This window comes from Nyctereutes procyonoides, unplaced genomic scaffold (genome assembly GCF_905146905.1).
Source record: "Nyctereutes procyonoides isolate TBG_1078 unplaced genomic scaffold, NYPRO_anot_genome, whole genome shotgun sequence".
Taxonomy (NCBI): Eukaryota; Metazoa; Chordata; class Mammalia; order Carnivora; family Canidae; genus Nyctereutes; species Nyctereutes procyonoides.
The window spans coordinates 20,220,576-20,234,226 of NW_026575135.1; the positions used below are offsets into that span (position 1 = coordinate 20,220,576).

Genomic DNA, 13,651 nt, shown 5'->3' on the forward strand with positions numbered 1-13,651 from the left:
ACCGGAGAGCACATGTGAGGGAAGGGTGAGCGATCAGACTTGACCTCCTTTAAATTAAAATACCCTCTGGTTTCTCATATGTGTATAAATGCGTATCAAAGACTTAACAGGCGTTCTCCTTAAATTCGAGGATTTTTTTTTTCATTTTTAATGTTGTTGTCTTTTTGCTTAATGGTATTTGCTTGCCTAAATGGCTCCCAAATCGTGGAGGAGTCTCTACATGTTTGGTTTTTTTTTTAAGTTTCATTATTAGAAGTGGTTAAGCACACAAAGCTGTTTTTCTTTAATATTTTTTAGTTTTGAGACTGAGTTTAAATGAAATTTATTAAGTGTGTCAGTTAACTTTCTTTTGGTAATTATGTTCGGAATAAAGTGGGGTTTTTAAAAGTCTGTTCTATTTGATCTTCTCTTGTGGTTGGGTTAGAGTTACTAGCACTTTTTTTGGTGAAGTCTTTTTGTTGAGAGAAAACATTTAGCCTACTACTTTGACTCTTCAGCAACTCCACCTGATAATTTGTAGGTAAGACAGTCCTTCATTTATCCATCTTACTTGGTCAAGAGGAGTGCCAGATAAGTTAATTTTCCAGGGGTGCCTGGGTGGTTCAGTCAATTGGACATCTGCCCTCGACTCAGATAGTTCGGGGATTGGGCTCTCCTTGCTTGATGGGGAGTCTGCTTCACCCTCTCCCACTCCCCCTGCTTATACTCTCTGTCTCAAAATCTTTTAAAAAGTTAATTTTCCAGATAGCTTAACTGCAAAGCATATGGTTTTTCCTAAATAAAATAAACTTTTACCTACTGAGTATAAACTTGGCATATTCAGCTTATCAATAATTTCTGTGGTGTAGCATACTTTCAGGGTCACAGTTACCCCAAGCTAAATGATCTGGACGTTTGCGCTTTTTGAGTTTTCTAATATCTCCTTTTGACTTCACAGCTACTCCTGTTAGGAGATGGTGAAATTATACTAGCTATATACTGTTGTGTACGCTTCGGATTTTGAGGTGCTCCCTGTCTCCAGGACGGTAGAGGCGGTCTGATGAGGACCACTAGGGAAGGGAGCAGTTGCCACCATAGCGCTTCTAAAACTCCAGTTCAGGGTTGGAATTCTTCATAAAAGTGAATATCCTGAACTTTAGAATTGATGAAAGGGGTGTTGTCCGCGTCGTCTGATGCATCATTTTAGCCTGCCACAGCCGCTGGGGGCGCAGGGTGAGGGGAGCGAGTGGTGTGCTCCCCCCGGGTGTGACTAGGAGTGGGCCGGGGGACCCCGGCAAGCTGCGGGCTGCTCCGGATCGCCAAGAGGTAGGCACACAACTTAATCCATTGAGCTTCAGGGGTTTCCAAGGGGGATCTTTTTTCCAGTGAGCATATCTGATTTTGAAGTAGAAATTGAGGATAAAATAGGACTTCGCTATACTCTGTGCCTTCGAGCCATTCTGCACATAGCAGTAAGAGGAACCTTTCAGACGGCGATCCAGGCCCTGCTCAGTCCCCGCCCTGTGTCCCGTACCCCCCACCCCCCAGCTCAGCACTCCTCCCCATTCACTTAACTCCTGCTGAGGCCTTCCGATCTCTGCTCAAATGTCACTATCTCAGGGAAGCAGGCTCACACTTTCAGGACTCCAGTTCCCTTCTTGTATGTTCTTACGCCACCACCCGCCTGTTTTAATTGGACTGATGATTCGATGTTTCCTGCCCCTTTGAGTGCCAGCTCCATAAGGCTGGGGCTCTGCTGTCACATCTCCGCTCAAGTGCCTGGCCCCGTGTCTGACACCGGTAGAGATCTGGTAAAAAAGAATCAGTCAAGAGAATGAAAGGACAGGTGAATATTCAGGATCATGGCATTCTGGAATATCCTGTTTGACCTTCATTCCTTGATGGGTCGGGTCCTGGGGGTTCCGTAAGGAAACAACTTTTACCTGGCTTGGGCTGCCTTGGTGAAATACCGTAGACTAAGTGGCTTAACCGACAAACACTGATTTCTCACACAGTTCTGGAAGCTAGGGAGACCAAGATGAGGGTGCCAGCAGACTTGGTTCCTGGTGAGAGGCCTCTCCTTGGTGGACAGACTTCTCACTGTGTCCCCACATGGCAGAAAAAACCTCGTGACCTCATCTAAACCTCCTCACCTCCCAAAGGCCCCACCTCCACATCCCATCATACTGGGGTTAGGCCTTCAACATTTGGAGGCGATACAAACATTCAGTCCATAACGTGTATGAGCCTAAACGATTGATGAGCCTAACGATCATCTTAAATAGTGTTGACTGCTGCTTTGTTACTGTAGAAGTGCCGTGAAGGCAGTGACTTAAGAGCAGACCACTTCTATCCTCACTGATCCCTTCATTGCCAACAGGAATAGAAGTTTTGGTTCAGGCATTCTGGGGAACTGGTCATGACTAGTCAGCAGTTCGTTGTGGGTAAAGTGGTGACCTCCTGATCTGAAGCACACCAAAAAATGGGGAATGCGTTGAGTTCCGTGGAGAAGGCTACCTTTGTGTCTCCTGCGACACTAGGACAATGAAACCCATGTCTCTTTCAGGGGTCGCTATACCTACACTTGCTAAGTGGACCCTGATATAGAGCCTTCTCCCTTCCCATGGGCAAAGAGCAGCTTTGGACCTTCTCTCATACTTCTCTGGGAAAGGAGTAATTGAACAAGAAATTGCCAGGTTCTCCTGGGCTCCTCACTCCCCAGTAAAAAATGGCCAGAGTTTTGAGGAGGTCAGATAGTAGGGAAAAGTGGGTATGTATGGGATCCAAGTACTTTTCATTTGTAATCTGTATGTAAATGATGAAGGTGGAGAGTCAAAGGCTGGCAGGTGTCCTAGGATTGATAGGCCTTGAGAAAGCAGAGGTGACATCCAAGATCAGAGGTTTGCCTTTGATGTTTGGAGCCCTTCAAAGCTGCTGCTACTTGTGGGCCGGGCATAGAAAAGCATATTGTTTTTGTGTTTGAGGGCAGTACTACATGTATCTGAGTTTATGTTAACTCAAGCTACAGAAAAACAGAATAGCTAATAATTTCAGTTTGTGCCTTTTACAGTTTTTTCCTGGTTTCCTTTGTTCAGCAAATTTCCCATACATCCATCTGCTTAGTACCAGAAAGCTGCCCTATTAAGGACAATTTTATATCAGAAAATTCCAGACTTGTGGAAAACACGGAGAGCGTTGGCTGCCTGAGACAAATGCCAAAGTAAAAATGTAAAGTTCCCTTGATTCCCTACTGGCTCCCAGGCTGGATGAGGTCTGCTCCTGTGGCGTATGGTGACTTTCAACCCCGGTGCACTCTCCGCGATGTTTCTGCTGTATCCTTCAAGACAGTGTGAACTCTCTGAGGGCAGGTACTGTGATCTCCGTATCCTTAGACGAGAGAGGTTCTCATAGTAAATATCTATTCAACGAATAAATCCTACTCTGATCCCAGATGTTCTCTGGGAACTATTATTAATTATTCTGTTTCAGAGATAACTTTGAATTTCTTAGGAATCTCTTTTTAAAATATATATGATTCTATTTATATTGAATTTCTAGAAAAGGCAAATCTGTGCTAGAAGTGGAGGTAGACAGTGGTTGCCTCTGGGAGGGAGGGCAAGGAGAGTGGAAGGGGTATGAAGGAACATTCTGGGGATGATGGTAGTACTCTCTGTCTTGATACAGGTTTGGGCAACACAGGTGTGTATATTTGTCTGAACTTAGCAGACATACCATTGATACACACCTCATTGTGTGGAAAATTTAAAGCAAAGATACTGAATTTTAGTGATCATGTATTGCTGAGGATTTTTAGGAGGATGGGTACAGGTATCTGCAGTTTATTCAAAATACATAAAAGATTAAAATGGGTTGATGGATGGATAGAGTATTAGATTTGTGATAATTAGGAAAACCTTAATGGTCCAATCATGGTCAACAGATGTTCACTGTAAAATTCTTTGAACTTTGCTGTATGTTGAACATTTTCATAATAAAATGCTGAGAGAAATCATTGGGGAGTTTATCATGGTATCTGCTGTCTGCACTGTATTGATTCTTTAGTTTAATTCTTTCAGTGTGTGTATTCCTCTTAAATTTCCATGAAGTGCCCGGATGGATGCCACAACCATCCTTGCTAGGCGGGAACACCAGCCTGCGGCCCCTCCCACCCATCAGAAAGTATGGCCTCCACCTCCTCCACCGCCCCAGACTGTGACAGGGCACATCCACTTGCTGCTTCCTAAGATTGCCCAGTGGCAAGGGGTCCACTTGCCCCTTGAAAGGGGGGGGGGGATGGATTGTGATTTTCCTGCCAGTACACTGCAAGTTTTCGTAAATGTCAGGAAATCCTTCTTTTAGTTACATATGGTCATTAAGTGCTGGCACGTCTGTACACACACATAAAAGACTAGGTCATAACTGCCTAAAGAACATATAGTGTTTTCGGAACAGATCCAATAGATACTTTGTTTATTTAACTTTTAAGAAGTAATCCTTTCACAATGAAATTTGGATCCTTCATTTTACCCAAAAAGTAATCTTTTCTAATAGTTAAGGGTTTCTGCGAATCAATGTCAATGCAGCAGTCCCGCCTACCCATAATTTAAATGGTTTTGGGTGGAGAGCACTATGTCCCTAGGAAAGGTTTAAAAAAATGTTCTGAGTGTGTGTCCTGGTTAAGGTTTCAGGTGTTCCTTTTCTGGATTTATTGTTAGCAAGAGTTGGAACTATGTACAGCTCACACCAGCCTGTTCGTGTGGCAGCGCTCCTCTTTGAGCTAGAAGATAAGCCACACAGCACCAGGTCCGTCCCTGAGAAGGTAAGATGGTCTTATTTAACCTACTGCCCACTGACTTACATGTGCTAAATCGGGGCAGCCTCAGCTCTCGGTGATGGGAGTGCCACCCTGACCAGGACTACGGAGAATGGCGGACTGACGGGACGAACTGTTGTCCACCTGTAGTAACCTCCAAAGTTAAGATGTTCTCTTAAAAAAGTGTCACTAAACTGGCTTCCTCCATCTACAGAGAGATCCCTGGGATGTGTCATCCATGAAAAATTAAACTCTAACTGCATTTTTTTTTTTTTTGGTAAAGCCAGAGTATGTGTGCACGTGTGCATGGTTGGGGGGGGGGGAGAGAGAGTCCCAAGCAGGCTCCACAGTGCATCCCTGAGTAACCTGGAACCAAGAGGCAGCCACTCAGCTGAGCCGCCGGGCGCCCCCTGCTGCAGTTCTCTATGTTCATAGGTCTCAAATTGTGTCCAGATGTACAGCATCAACTGGGAACTGGTTAGAAGTGCAAAATGAGGGCTCCCACCCCAGACCTCTGAAATCAGAAACTCTGGGTGTAGAACCAGCAATCTGTGTTTGAACAGGCCTTCCAGGTGATTCCAGAGCATTATGGAGTTAGGAGACCATTTTTCATGTCTTCTGCCACAAGGGAGGTAGGGCCTGGAGGAAAACTCAGTGGACATGAATTTGTGTTTTATTTTTTAAGTAAGCTCTGTGTCCAACATGAGGCTTGAACTCACAATCTGGAAACTGAGAGTCACATGCTGTATCAACTGAGCCAGACAGGCACCCCAAATTTGTTTTTAACCACTAAATTTGTGGTAGGTAGTTTTGTTATTACATCAGTAATAGGAAACTAATATAAATCATTAATCCATTGGCATTAAAGCACGCCAAATAATTGTTTCCTTAAAAAAAAAAACAACTTTTTAAATACCCCAAAACATCTGTTAGAGGAATAACAAATCGTGATAATTAGTGCTTTGGGTTTTTAGCTAAATCGGTTTATCTAAATTTCACAAAATAACCTGAATACAACGGTGTTCACTGTTTTCTCTTCAGTGACTTACTTTAAAAAACGAGTGTCCCAAATGTGATTGTCATTTTCCTAGTGAATTAAAATAGTGTGGTAAAATGAACATCACACTGTTAACTATTTATAAGATAATGTCATATAAGGGATGACATACATATACACTGAAAAGTAGCATGTTCTAAGGGCACCTATATGAAAACTGTGTATAGCTTTACAAAAATTTATCCACTCTGCTTATTGATGCGAATATAATTTTCACTGAATAAAGAACTAATTTATAAAACTCTACAAAACATGATTCATATTGAATAAACGTGTAACTATCCAAAACGTTGGTGAGCAGATGTGAATGAATCAGATCTTAGTAAATGTGTTTTCAGTGTAAAATGCCGATTCTATGTCTTAGAATGGTGGCCTTCACAAAGTAGAGATGCCAGTGGAAGCATCCTGATCCTAGAAGCATCAGGTGATCCTGCAGGAGGTAATGTAGAACTTTGATTCTTAAAAATGCTGTCCTTTTAAATTTTCCTTTTTTCTCCATACATGTTTTATAGTTTACGTAATAGACCACTACGGTATTATATATCAAAATTTGGAGTGTGTGTTCATTTTTTTTCGGATGGGAGTTATAGGATTGAAAAAGTTTAGAATACCACTACAAGAGTCACCATGCCACTGCCCGTATCACAGCATTATGCTTAATTCTGATCTGAAAATAAACACCTAAGCAATTTAATTTTAGTATATGTGCTGCTGAAGCGAGCAGAACACCTAAGCAATTTAAGTAAAAATTTAAAAGTACTGCTAAATGCAAGCTTCCTATCAACCTTTCAGATAGGTTAACCACACAAAAAGTGTGTCAAATGTTTTAAAGTAGCATTTATTTTTTAGAAGCACCTTGAGGTAGACTTCCACCAAAACACTCGGTGCATATATTAAAGTTTTACTGAAACCTTCAAATTGCATGTAGGTATGTATGTACGTAGATAAAATCATCTACAACTCCACATTCATCATGAATTCAAGACCATTCAATTGAAGCAGTAAAAGCCAAATACAGATTTAGAAAGCTTTCCTAATTCTGAAATGAAGATATGTGAAAAAGTTTGTGGGAGGGAAAGAGTTTTGATTTTAGGTTTTAGAAGTTATTTTACTAAGTCACTTTATGGCTAGTTTTCAATGAATGTGAATATCTTTACTGGACAGTAGATATTTACTGTTCCCACCATGTCAACATGGTAATATTGAAGCAGGACCAGCTATATAATTTGGAAGTCCAGTGCAAAAGAAATATGGGCCCTTTTTCAAAAAATTAAGAATGTTATGATGGCTTCAGCAGAACCTTACACCAAATGTGGGGATTTTCTCACTGCAGGGCCTTATATGACTGCACTGGCCACATGCTCATGAAGGCAACACTACAACCCTAGTTACCTTTGTCCTTGAGTCCATAGTACTGGACAAGCCATATAGTAGGGATTCAGATGTTGCTTTTTTTCTTTTCTTTTTTTTCTTTTTAAGATTTTATTTATTCATGAGAGACAGACACAGAGAGAGAGAGGCAGAGACACAGGCAGAGGGAGAAGCAGGCTCCATGCAGGGAGCCCGTTCCCGGGTTTCCAGGATCATGCCCTGGGCTGAAGGCGTCGCTAAACTGCTAAGCCACCCGGGCTGCCCTCAGATGTTTCTTGAATGAAAAATGCGGTTTTTCAGTTTTCCAAAGCAATGAGAAATAGTTTTCTGATCCATGACCAGAAAAAAATCTTACTATGATGATTTCTCTAGCCTCATGGAAATTCTGGCCTCATGGAAATTCAAGGCCACGTATATCTAGAGTTCATTTGATTCATTCATTTTATTCAACAAATAATTTATTGAACAATTACTCTGTCAGATTCTGGACTGGGCACTGGGGATAGCAGAAAAGTGAGAGTCCCTGCCCGCAAGGAGCTTACAGTCTAGCATAAGAACTTAACAATACCTCCGAGCCGAGTGAGAAGACTTTCCAGTATCTAGGATATTATCCAGAACATTCTCAACTTTCCTAAAAATATGAGTCTAAAATTTACCAGAAAGCACATTTTAGAAATGGAAGATGCAGTGAAATTTAAAAGAAAAGCAAATTTCCTAACTTTAATGTAGACACCATGAAACTGAAATAAACTTAGGAAAGCTGAAGATTCTATTTTAAATACTATAAACAAGATTTAAATTTTAAAATGATTTTATTGTCTCTGGGTGACATTTTCATTTATAGTGACATTCATATACACATACGTACACGAGGTGTGCATATGTGAGATGTGTTCCTTGGAGCTTTTGATAAAACCTATATTTCCATTTACAACTAAAGCAGCAGCATACAGGTAAATTTGAGACTTTCCTTTTGATAATTTCTATTGTCATTTGGGAGAAATTCTGAGGAATCTTTAGGGTATAAATTTTGGTACAAACTAAAACTCTTTGTAACAATGTGTGATAATTTAAACATGTATTTTAATGGCTATTGACCAAGTTTAATGGCATCAAAAATACTCAAGTCTATCTGGATTTAATTTTCATTGTTCCCCCTTCCCTCCACTGATTCTCCTTATTTTTTTAAAGCATGAACGATCCATGTGCAAATACAGAGCCTTTGTTGTTACTTGGCTATACTTTGGTGCGTTGCTGTTTATTCCTTAATGTAGCAGCATCCTTAGTCTGTAGTATTTTACTTGGTGGCAACTGAAAAAATCACTAGCCTAGGCCTTACCTGGGTACTTCTATTATCCAGAAGGTTATTGTGAACCGGTCAGAAAGCTGGTGAGCAACCAAAAGAGCGGTCTCAAAGACTGTACATGGGGCTCGAGTAGCTCTTTAGACACCGAGCAGGCTTGGTTATTGCTTGTCCCAGCTTGTAACAGATGAACACAGCACATATGACAAAGAGCCTGTTAGAGGCAGGCAGGTGGACACTGTGGTAGGAGACAGAACAAACTACCTAGCAGATAGAAAAATTTTTAAATAAAAAATTCCCAAATCCCAGCAACCTGAGGCAAATGATCATACAGACCTCAGGGCTGGGGGAATTATTTTACAATAATTGATATTAACTCATGTTTGTTATATAGCCCTTTACATTTTATGAAGTATTTTACATACATCAGAGCTCATTGGGTATTTGTAGTAACACATGAATGTAACTTTTACTTTTCATCATGAAAAAAGTGAATTATACCGAGCATGCTGTTTAAGAAGGCAGGGAGGTATACTAACCACTTGCATCAAAAATAGATTACAAGTTTTAAATTTTGGCACTTAAGAGATATGTATTAGTCATCTAAAAATTCACATATATGCTTTCTTTCATGACCAACACAGGGTATTACTGCATGAATTTTCATAGCTTTTCGTGGCCACTGGTCATTAAACGGGGATGATTGTCATCAGTGTTATCAGACTATTTTTCCTGCTAAACACAAGCTTTAACAGATACTTCTGGATGCCAGTACCATATATTGACTTCTATGGGAAACATTAGGCTTCTAAAAGATTCTCAGAGTGGTTTTCCTATATTGCACTTTCTGGAAAACAAAACTTTAACCATGATATGTGATTGTGGTTCTAGAAAGGAGAGGGGAACCTTATCCTTGCTTGTTTTCCTAAAATTTTTGGTATAGCCTCATCTTAGATATAACAAGGAGAAATAACAAAATATACATGTTCTCTGGGCTTCTGAGAAAAAAGGATCACATACATTTTCAAAAGATAGAAGTCTTGTCTGCTTTAGCCACTTCATTTTCACAATTAAAGATAAGGAACTACTAAATATATTTTATGTTCCTAAACTTAATATAGCATTTCTTTAGAAAGTTTTTTCAAGATTCGTTTTAAGTACAACCTACCCCTCAAGGGGAGGCATGAAAACTCATGACCCCAAGATCAAGAGTTGTATCCTCTACTGACTGAGCCAGCCAGGCACCCCTGTAGAAAGCTTTTTCAAACAAGTATAATTTATACTACATTTACCAACAATTACACCACATTATCATTTATAATACATTCACCAATTATCATGAATAAAAATGATTAACAAAATTTATAGTAAAAAAAAAACAGATTAGATTTTATGCTGTTAAGTGAAATGAGACCTTGAAATTGAGATGCTGTTTCCTTCAAGAGTCTAGCATTCTTGATGCCCTGTAATTCCTGGATTAATATCCCCCTCATGAATTTTTTGATCAGGACTGTACCTGAAAGAGGATAAAATTGGTTTTGTTGAGTTTGCTGGCTTATTTTTAATTCTCATCTGTTTCGCTCTATTTTTATACAAGACTATTTATCCCACATTTTTCTTTATTTTACAGCTACTTATCCTTCTTGAAGTCTTTCAGTTAGGAATGGACAGTCTGTGTGCCCTGTGGTTTATGGTGCTCATTTTCAGTCTTCTAACCGGTTCCGTTGGATGGTGTGGAAGGTAAGCCAGCACATGCCAGCTTCCCATCCTTTGTAAACAAAAGGGCAAAGTGGTTGAGTTCTAAGCACAGGCTTTAGACTAAAACAGCTGGGTTTGAACCCATGTTGCCCTCCTCCAGTGCCAGCTCTGAGACTTTCAGCAAATCACTTAACCTTTCGCATCCTCCATTTCCTCCAAAGTTGGTGCTCATGTCACCTACCTTGCAAGGTATTTTGAGTGAAGGTTAGCAATCAAGTGTGTAGATTATTTGACACCATAGAAACTCTATAATGGTCGAAGAATCATGGACTGAAATTCAGAGTTGGGCGGCATGTGGACATGCAACTCTCCAAAAGGGATGCAATATGTGGAACTTTTTTTACCAATATAATTATTGTACTTAGTAGCTTATTTTTAATGTTAACATTGGGTGTGTTTGCCTCCAAAACATTACTTTCCTTTAAATATGTGGGGTTTTTTGAAAAGTTTATGGCAAACTTGTGTTTTCATTATACTTTGTGGTGATTTTCTTAATGGCTAAAAAAATTCGAATTTTTTAACAACCTTGGTAAAATGACCTAATTTTTAAAATTTGTCCTAGCGCCAAGGATTGTTCCAAGCAAGACATAGCCTCTGCACGTGTGTGTGAATGAATGGCTGTCTGGTAGGGTCTACAACAAAATGTCATTTTTATTCATGTGTTTGGGTTGCTTAGCCCACTTAAAGAAATGCTTCAATATTTCTATAAGATTTAAGATTCTTTTCTTAGGGCTGGAATTCTCAGCATCTACTCCCATGCCTTTTTCAATCTATTGGCCAGTTTAAGGATAGCCCCAATAATACAACTTAAAAACAAGATCAAGTGTTCATAATTCATTGTTTTAACAGCCAGCATAATACAGTAGAAATTGCCCTGAGCAATGAATTAGGAGACAAGTTCTGGCTCTGCCACTAATTTTGTAAGATAACTTTAGGCAAGTCACTTCTCTCATTCATCAAATAATGAGATTGATTACATTTTCTACCTCTAAAGTGGATTTCATTTACTACTTTTTTAAATAATCAAAATGCCTTCTGGGAGTTAAGCACCTGATAGGTACAGAAGTACTTACTGATGTTTAAGGTAGTGTTTTTCGAACTCTGATCCAGGGACCACCTGAATAAAGATTACTTGAGGTTCCTATTAAAAATACAGATCCTGTCCTCTCCCTGGCTGAATCAGAACCTCCTAAGGTGAGAGCCAAGTTTCTGTGTTTTTCACAAGTTTCTCAATGATTGTAATGCACCCTCATGTTTGAGAACCACTGGCCTAAGTGAACATGATCTGAGAGGGAAAGAGCTAGCTTGTGGCTTAAAATTACTCCAGCCTCTGGTGGATCCCTCCTAAATACAATACCATTCCAAGTGGAAACTAGAAGAAAGCTGCTTGCTTCAACAGAGCAGTCAGCCCTGTGATTGACCCTTGCTTCATGTTTTTTACTTGCTGTGTTCCGTAACAAAATACAACAGGTCTTCACGTTAGCTCTTTGTCTTGACAACCAAGTGGCTGACTACTGTAGTTAGGTCACGGCTTGAAAAGGGCTGCAGTTCTCCCCTCCCTAATGCTAAGGGGGTTGAGCCTGTACCACCTGGCTCAAGGAATAAAGATGAGGAAAACACAACCTCTTTACTCTCACTGCCCTCTCCACCCAGTATCATAACATGTGACCCTTTGTGAGTCAAACAGTCTGGCAGAGAAAACAAACTCTAAGCCACATTGTTCTTATCACTCTGTGACCAGACACTAACTTAATGACTTCTCTTCTATATAAGAGAAATGACCAAAGCCCATCCCTTCTCCTCTTTTCCTTTCTAAATGCTGTTAAAAGGAACAAAATACCACATAAGGACACATGCTAGAGATTTTTAAATTCATACAAGTAAATTACAAAGAGAGGCGGTAGTTTTTCTAGAGTTTTACAACAGAATTCCCCTCACGGTGAAAAAAAATATATAATTTTAACAGGAAACTTAGAAGACATTTTTGTTGTAAGATCATCTAACAGTTATGAGAATAATGCCATTATCTGTGCTCATTATAGAGAAACATAACAGCAACTTTAAAAGGCCAAGTATGCTGATAAGTGAAGATGAAATTTCTTTTTCAATGACCAGTATGCTGACATCAAACTTCCAGGTTTTATTCAATACTAGTGTCATGGGTTTCCCCTAACCCAGCCACAACTCCTGCCAGATGTTCACAAAATTCACACCAAAATCAAAAAACAAGATATAAAGAAACTTGACAAGAGCTACCATGCAAAATAACCAGAAGAACCGAAGTTCAGGTGGCACAGATGAGCAGGAGCAGAGGAATGCGGCAAAAGCTGCTGCTGCGTAGAGTCTAACTTGGTGAGGCCCCTACAATGCCGGACGGCCAAGTCCTCAGGTCACAGGTGTGTTCGTGGACCCATAAGAACTGGGATCTTGACCCAAACTTTTAAGATCTTCTAAAAAGAAAATACTTCACCTAAATTGAAGTAATTTATAAGTCAAACACCAGAAAAGTTCCTTATTTGATGTAAGTTGTGCCTAAAACTTTGGCTGATACAAAGAAACCCGTCCACTAAGGCACCCTGAGGCAATCTGACAATGTGTTGGAGAGAATTTTGTTGTCAGTACCACATCATTGTGAGAGTACAGAGAACGGATCACCCGCAGGGGACTGGCTTCTTTGGGCAAACAGTCTATTAGTTCACTGCACTGTTTGTCAAATCCCAACAAGCGAATCCCGTAGCCATGTGGGGAAGAGATCATTCGCCCATCAGGGCTGAAGCAAAGTTCTTTGATATAACCCCTGCCTACATTGGCTTCTTCAATGTAATGAGTTAATCGTAGAGAACAACGAGGTGAGACAGGTCGCACGGGAGCTCCTTCTTGGAATTCATAGACACAAGTCCACTAAGGGGAGAGAAGAGAGACAAACCAAAGTTAAAGAGCCCCAAGTAATGCTAGATACTTCTTTTTGTAAAAAGCTCAACAGACTGCCAAAGCCACAGAATTGTTGCAAGAAATCAAATGACTACCACTGCCCTTCTCCCAACTACTAAGATGTGCAGGCCCCAAACCTTCTTATCTTCAAAAAAGCCAAGGTTATTCTGTGTACTATGATGTGTTCAAGCCTTTTATTCCCTCAGGCTGCTGTGACTTCTATGGTAATAATTCCCTTTTGTGAAAGTAACGGCCTTGATATTTACACAATTCTAGAGTTCAGACATCTAAGCCCTAAAATATCTCTCTTCCTACATATTTCAAAGGCTCTTCTCTCTTTTCAGTTGTGACTTCTAGAGCTAGTGAGATCCTCCTGCTTTCCAGAGTGACAAGATTCATGAGGTCATATAAGGCCCTTTTCCCTAGTCATCAGTTTAGC

The 13,651-nt window shown here is 40.2% G+C and overlaps 1 protein-coding gene across 1 annotated transcript in view; it reads right to left on the reverse strand.

Moving 5' to 3' along the window:
* Window positions 1-7,643: 7,643 nt before the first annotated feature.
* DCAF10 (DDB1 and CUL4 associated factor 10) overlaps window positions 7,644-13,651 on the reverse strand; it is a 44,123-nt gene continuing 38,115 nt past the window's right edge. Inside the window, exon 7 of the mRNA XM_055302716.1 lies at window positions 7,644-13,182. Coding sequence (XP_055158691.1) covers window positions 12,814-13,182 — 369 coding nt within the window. The 3' untranslated portion in view covers window positions 7,644-12,813. The remainder of the gene's footprint in view (window positions 13,183-13,651) is intronic.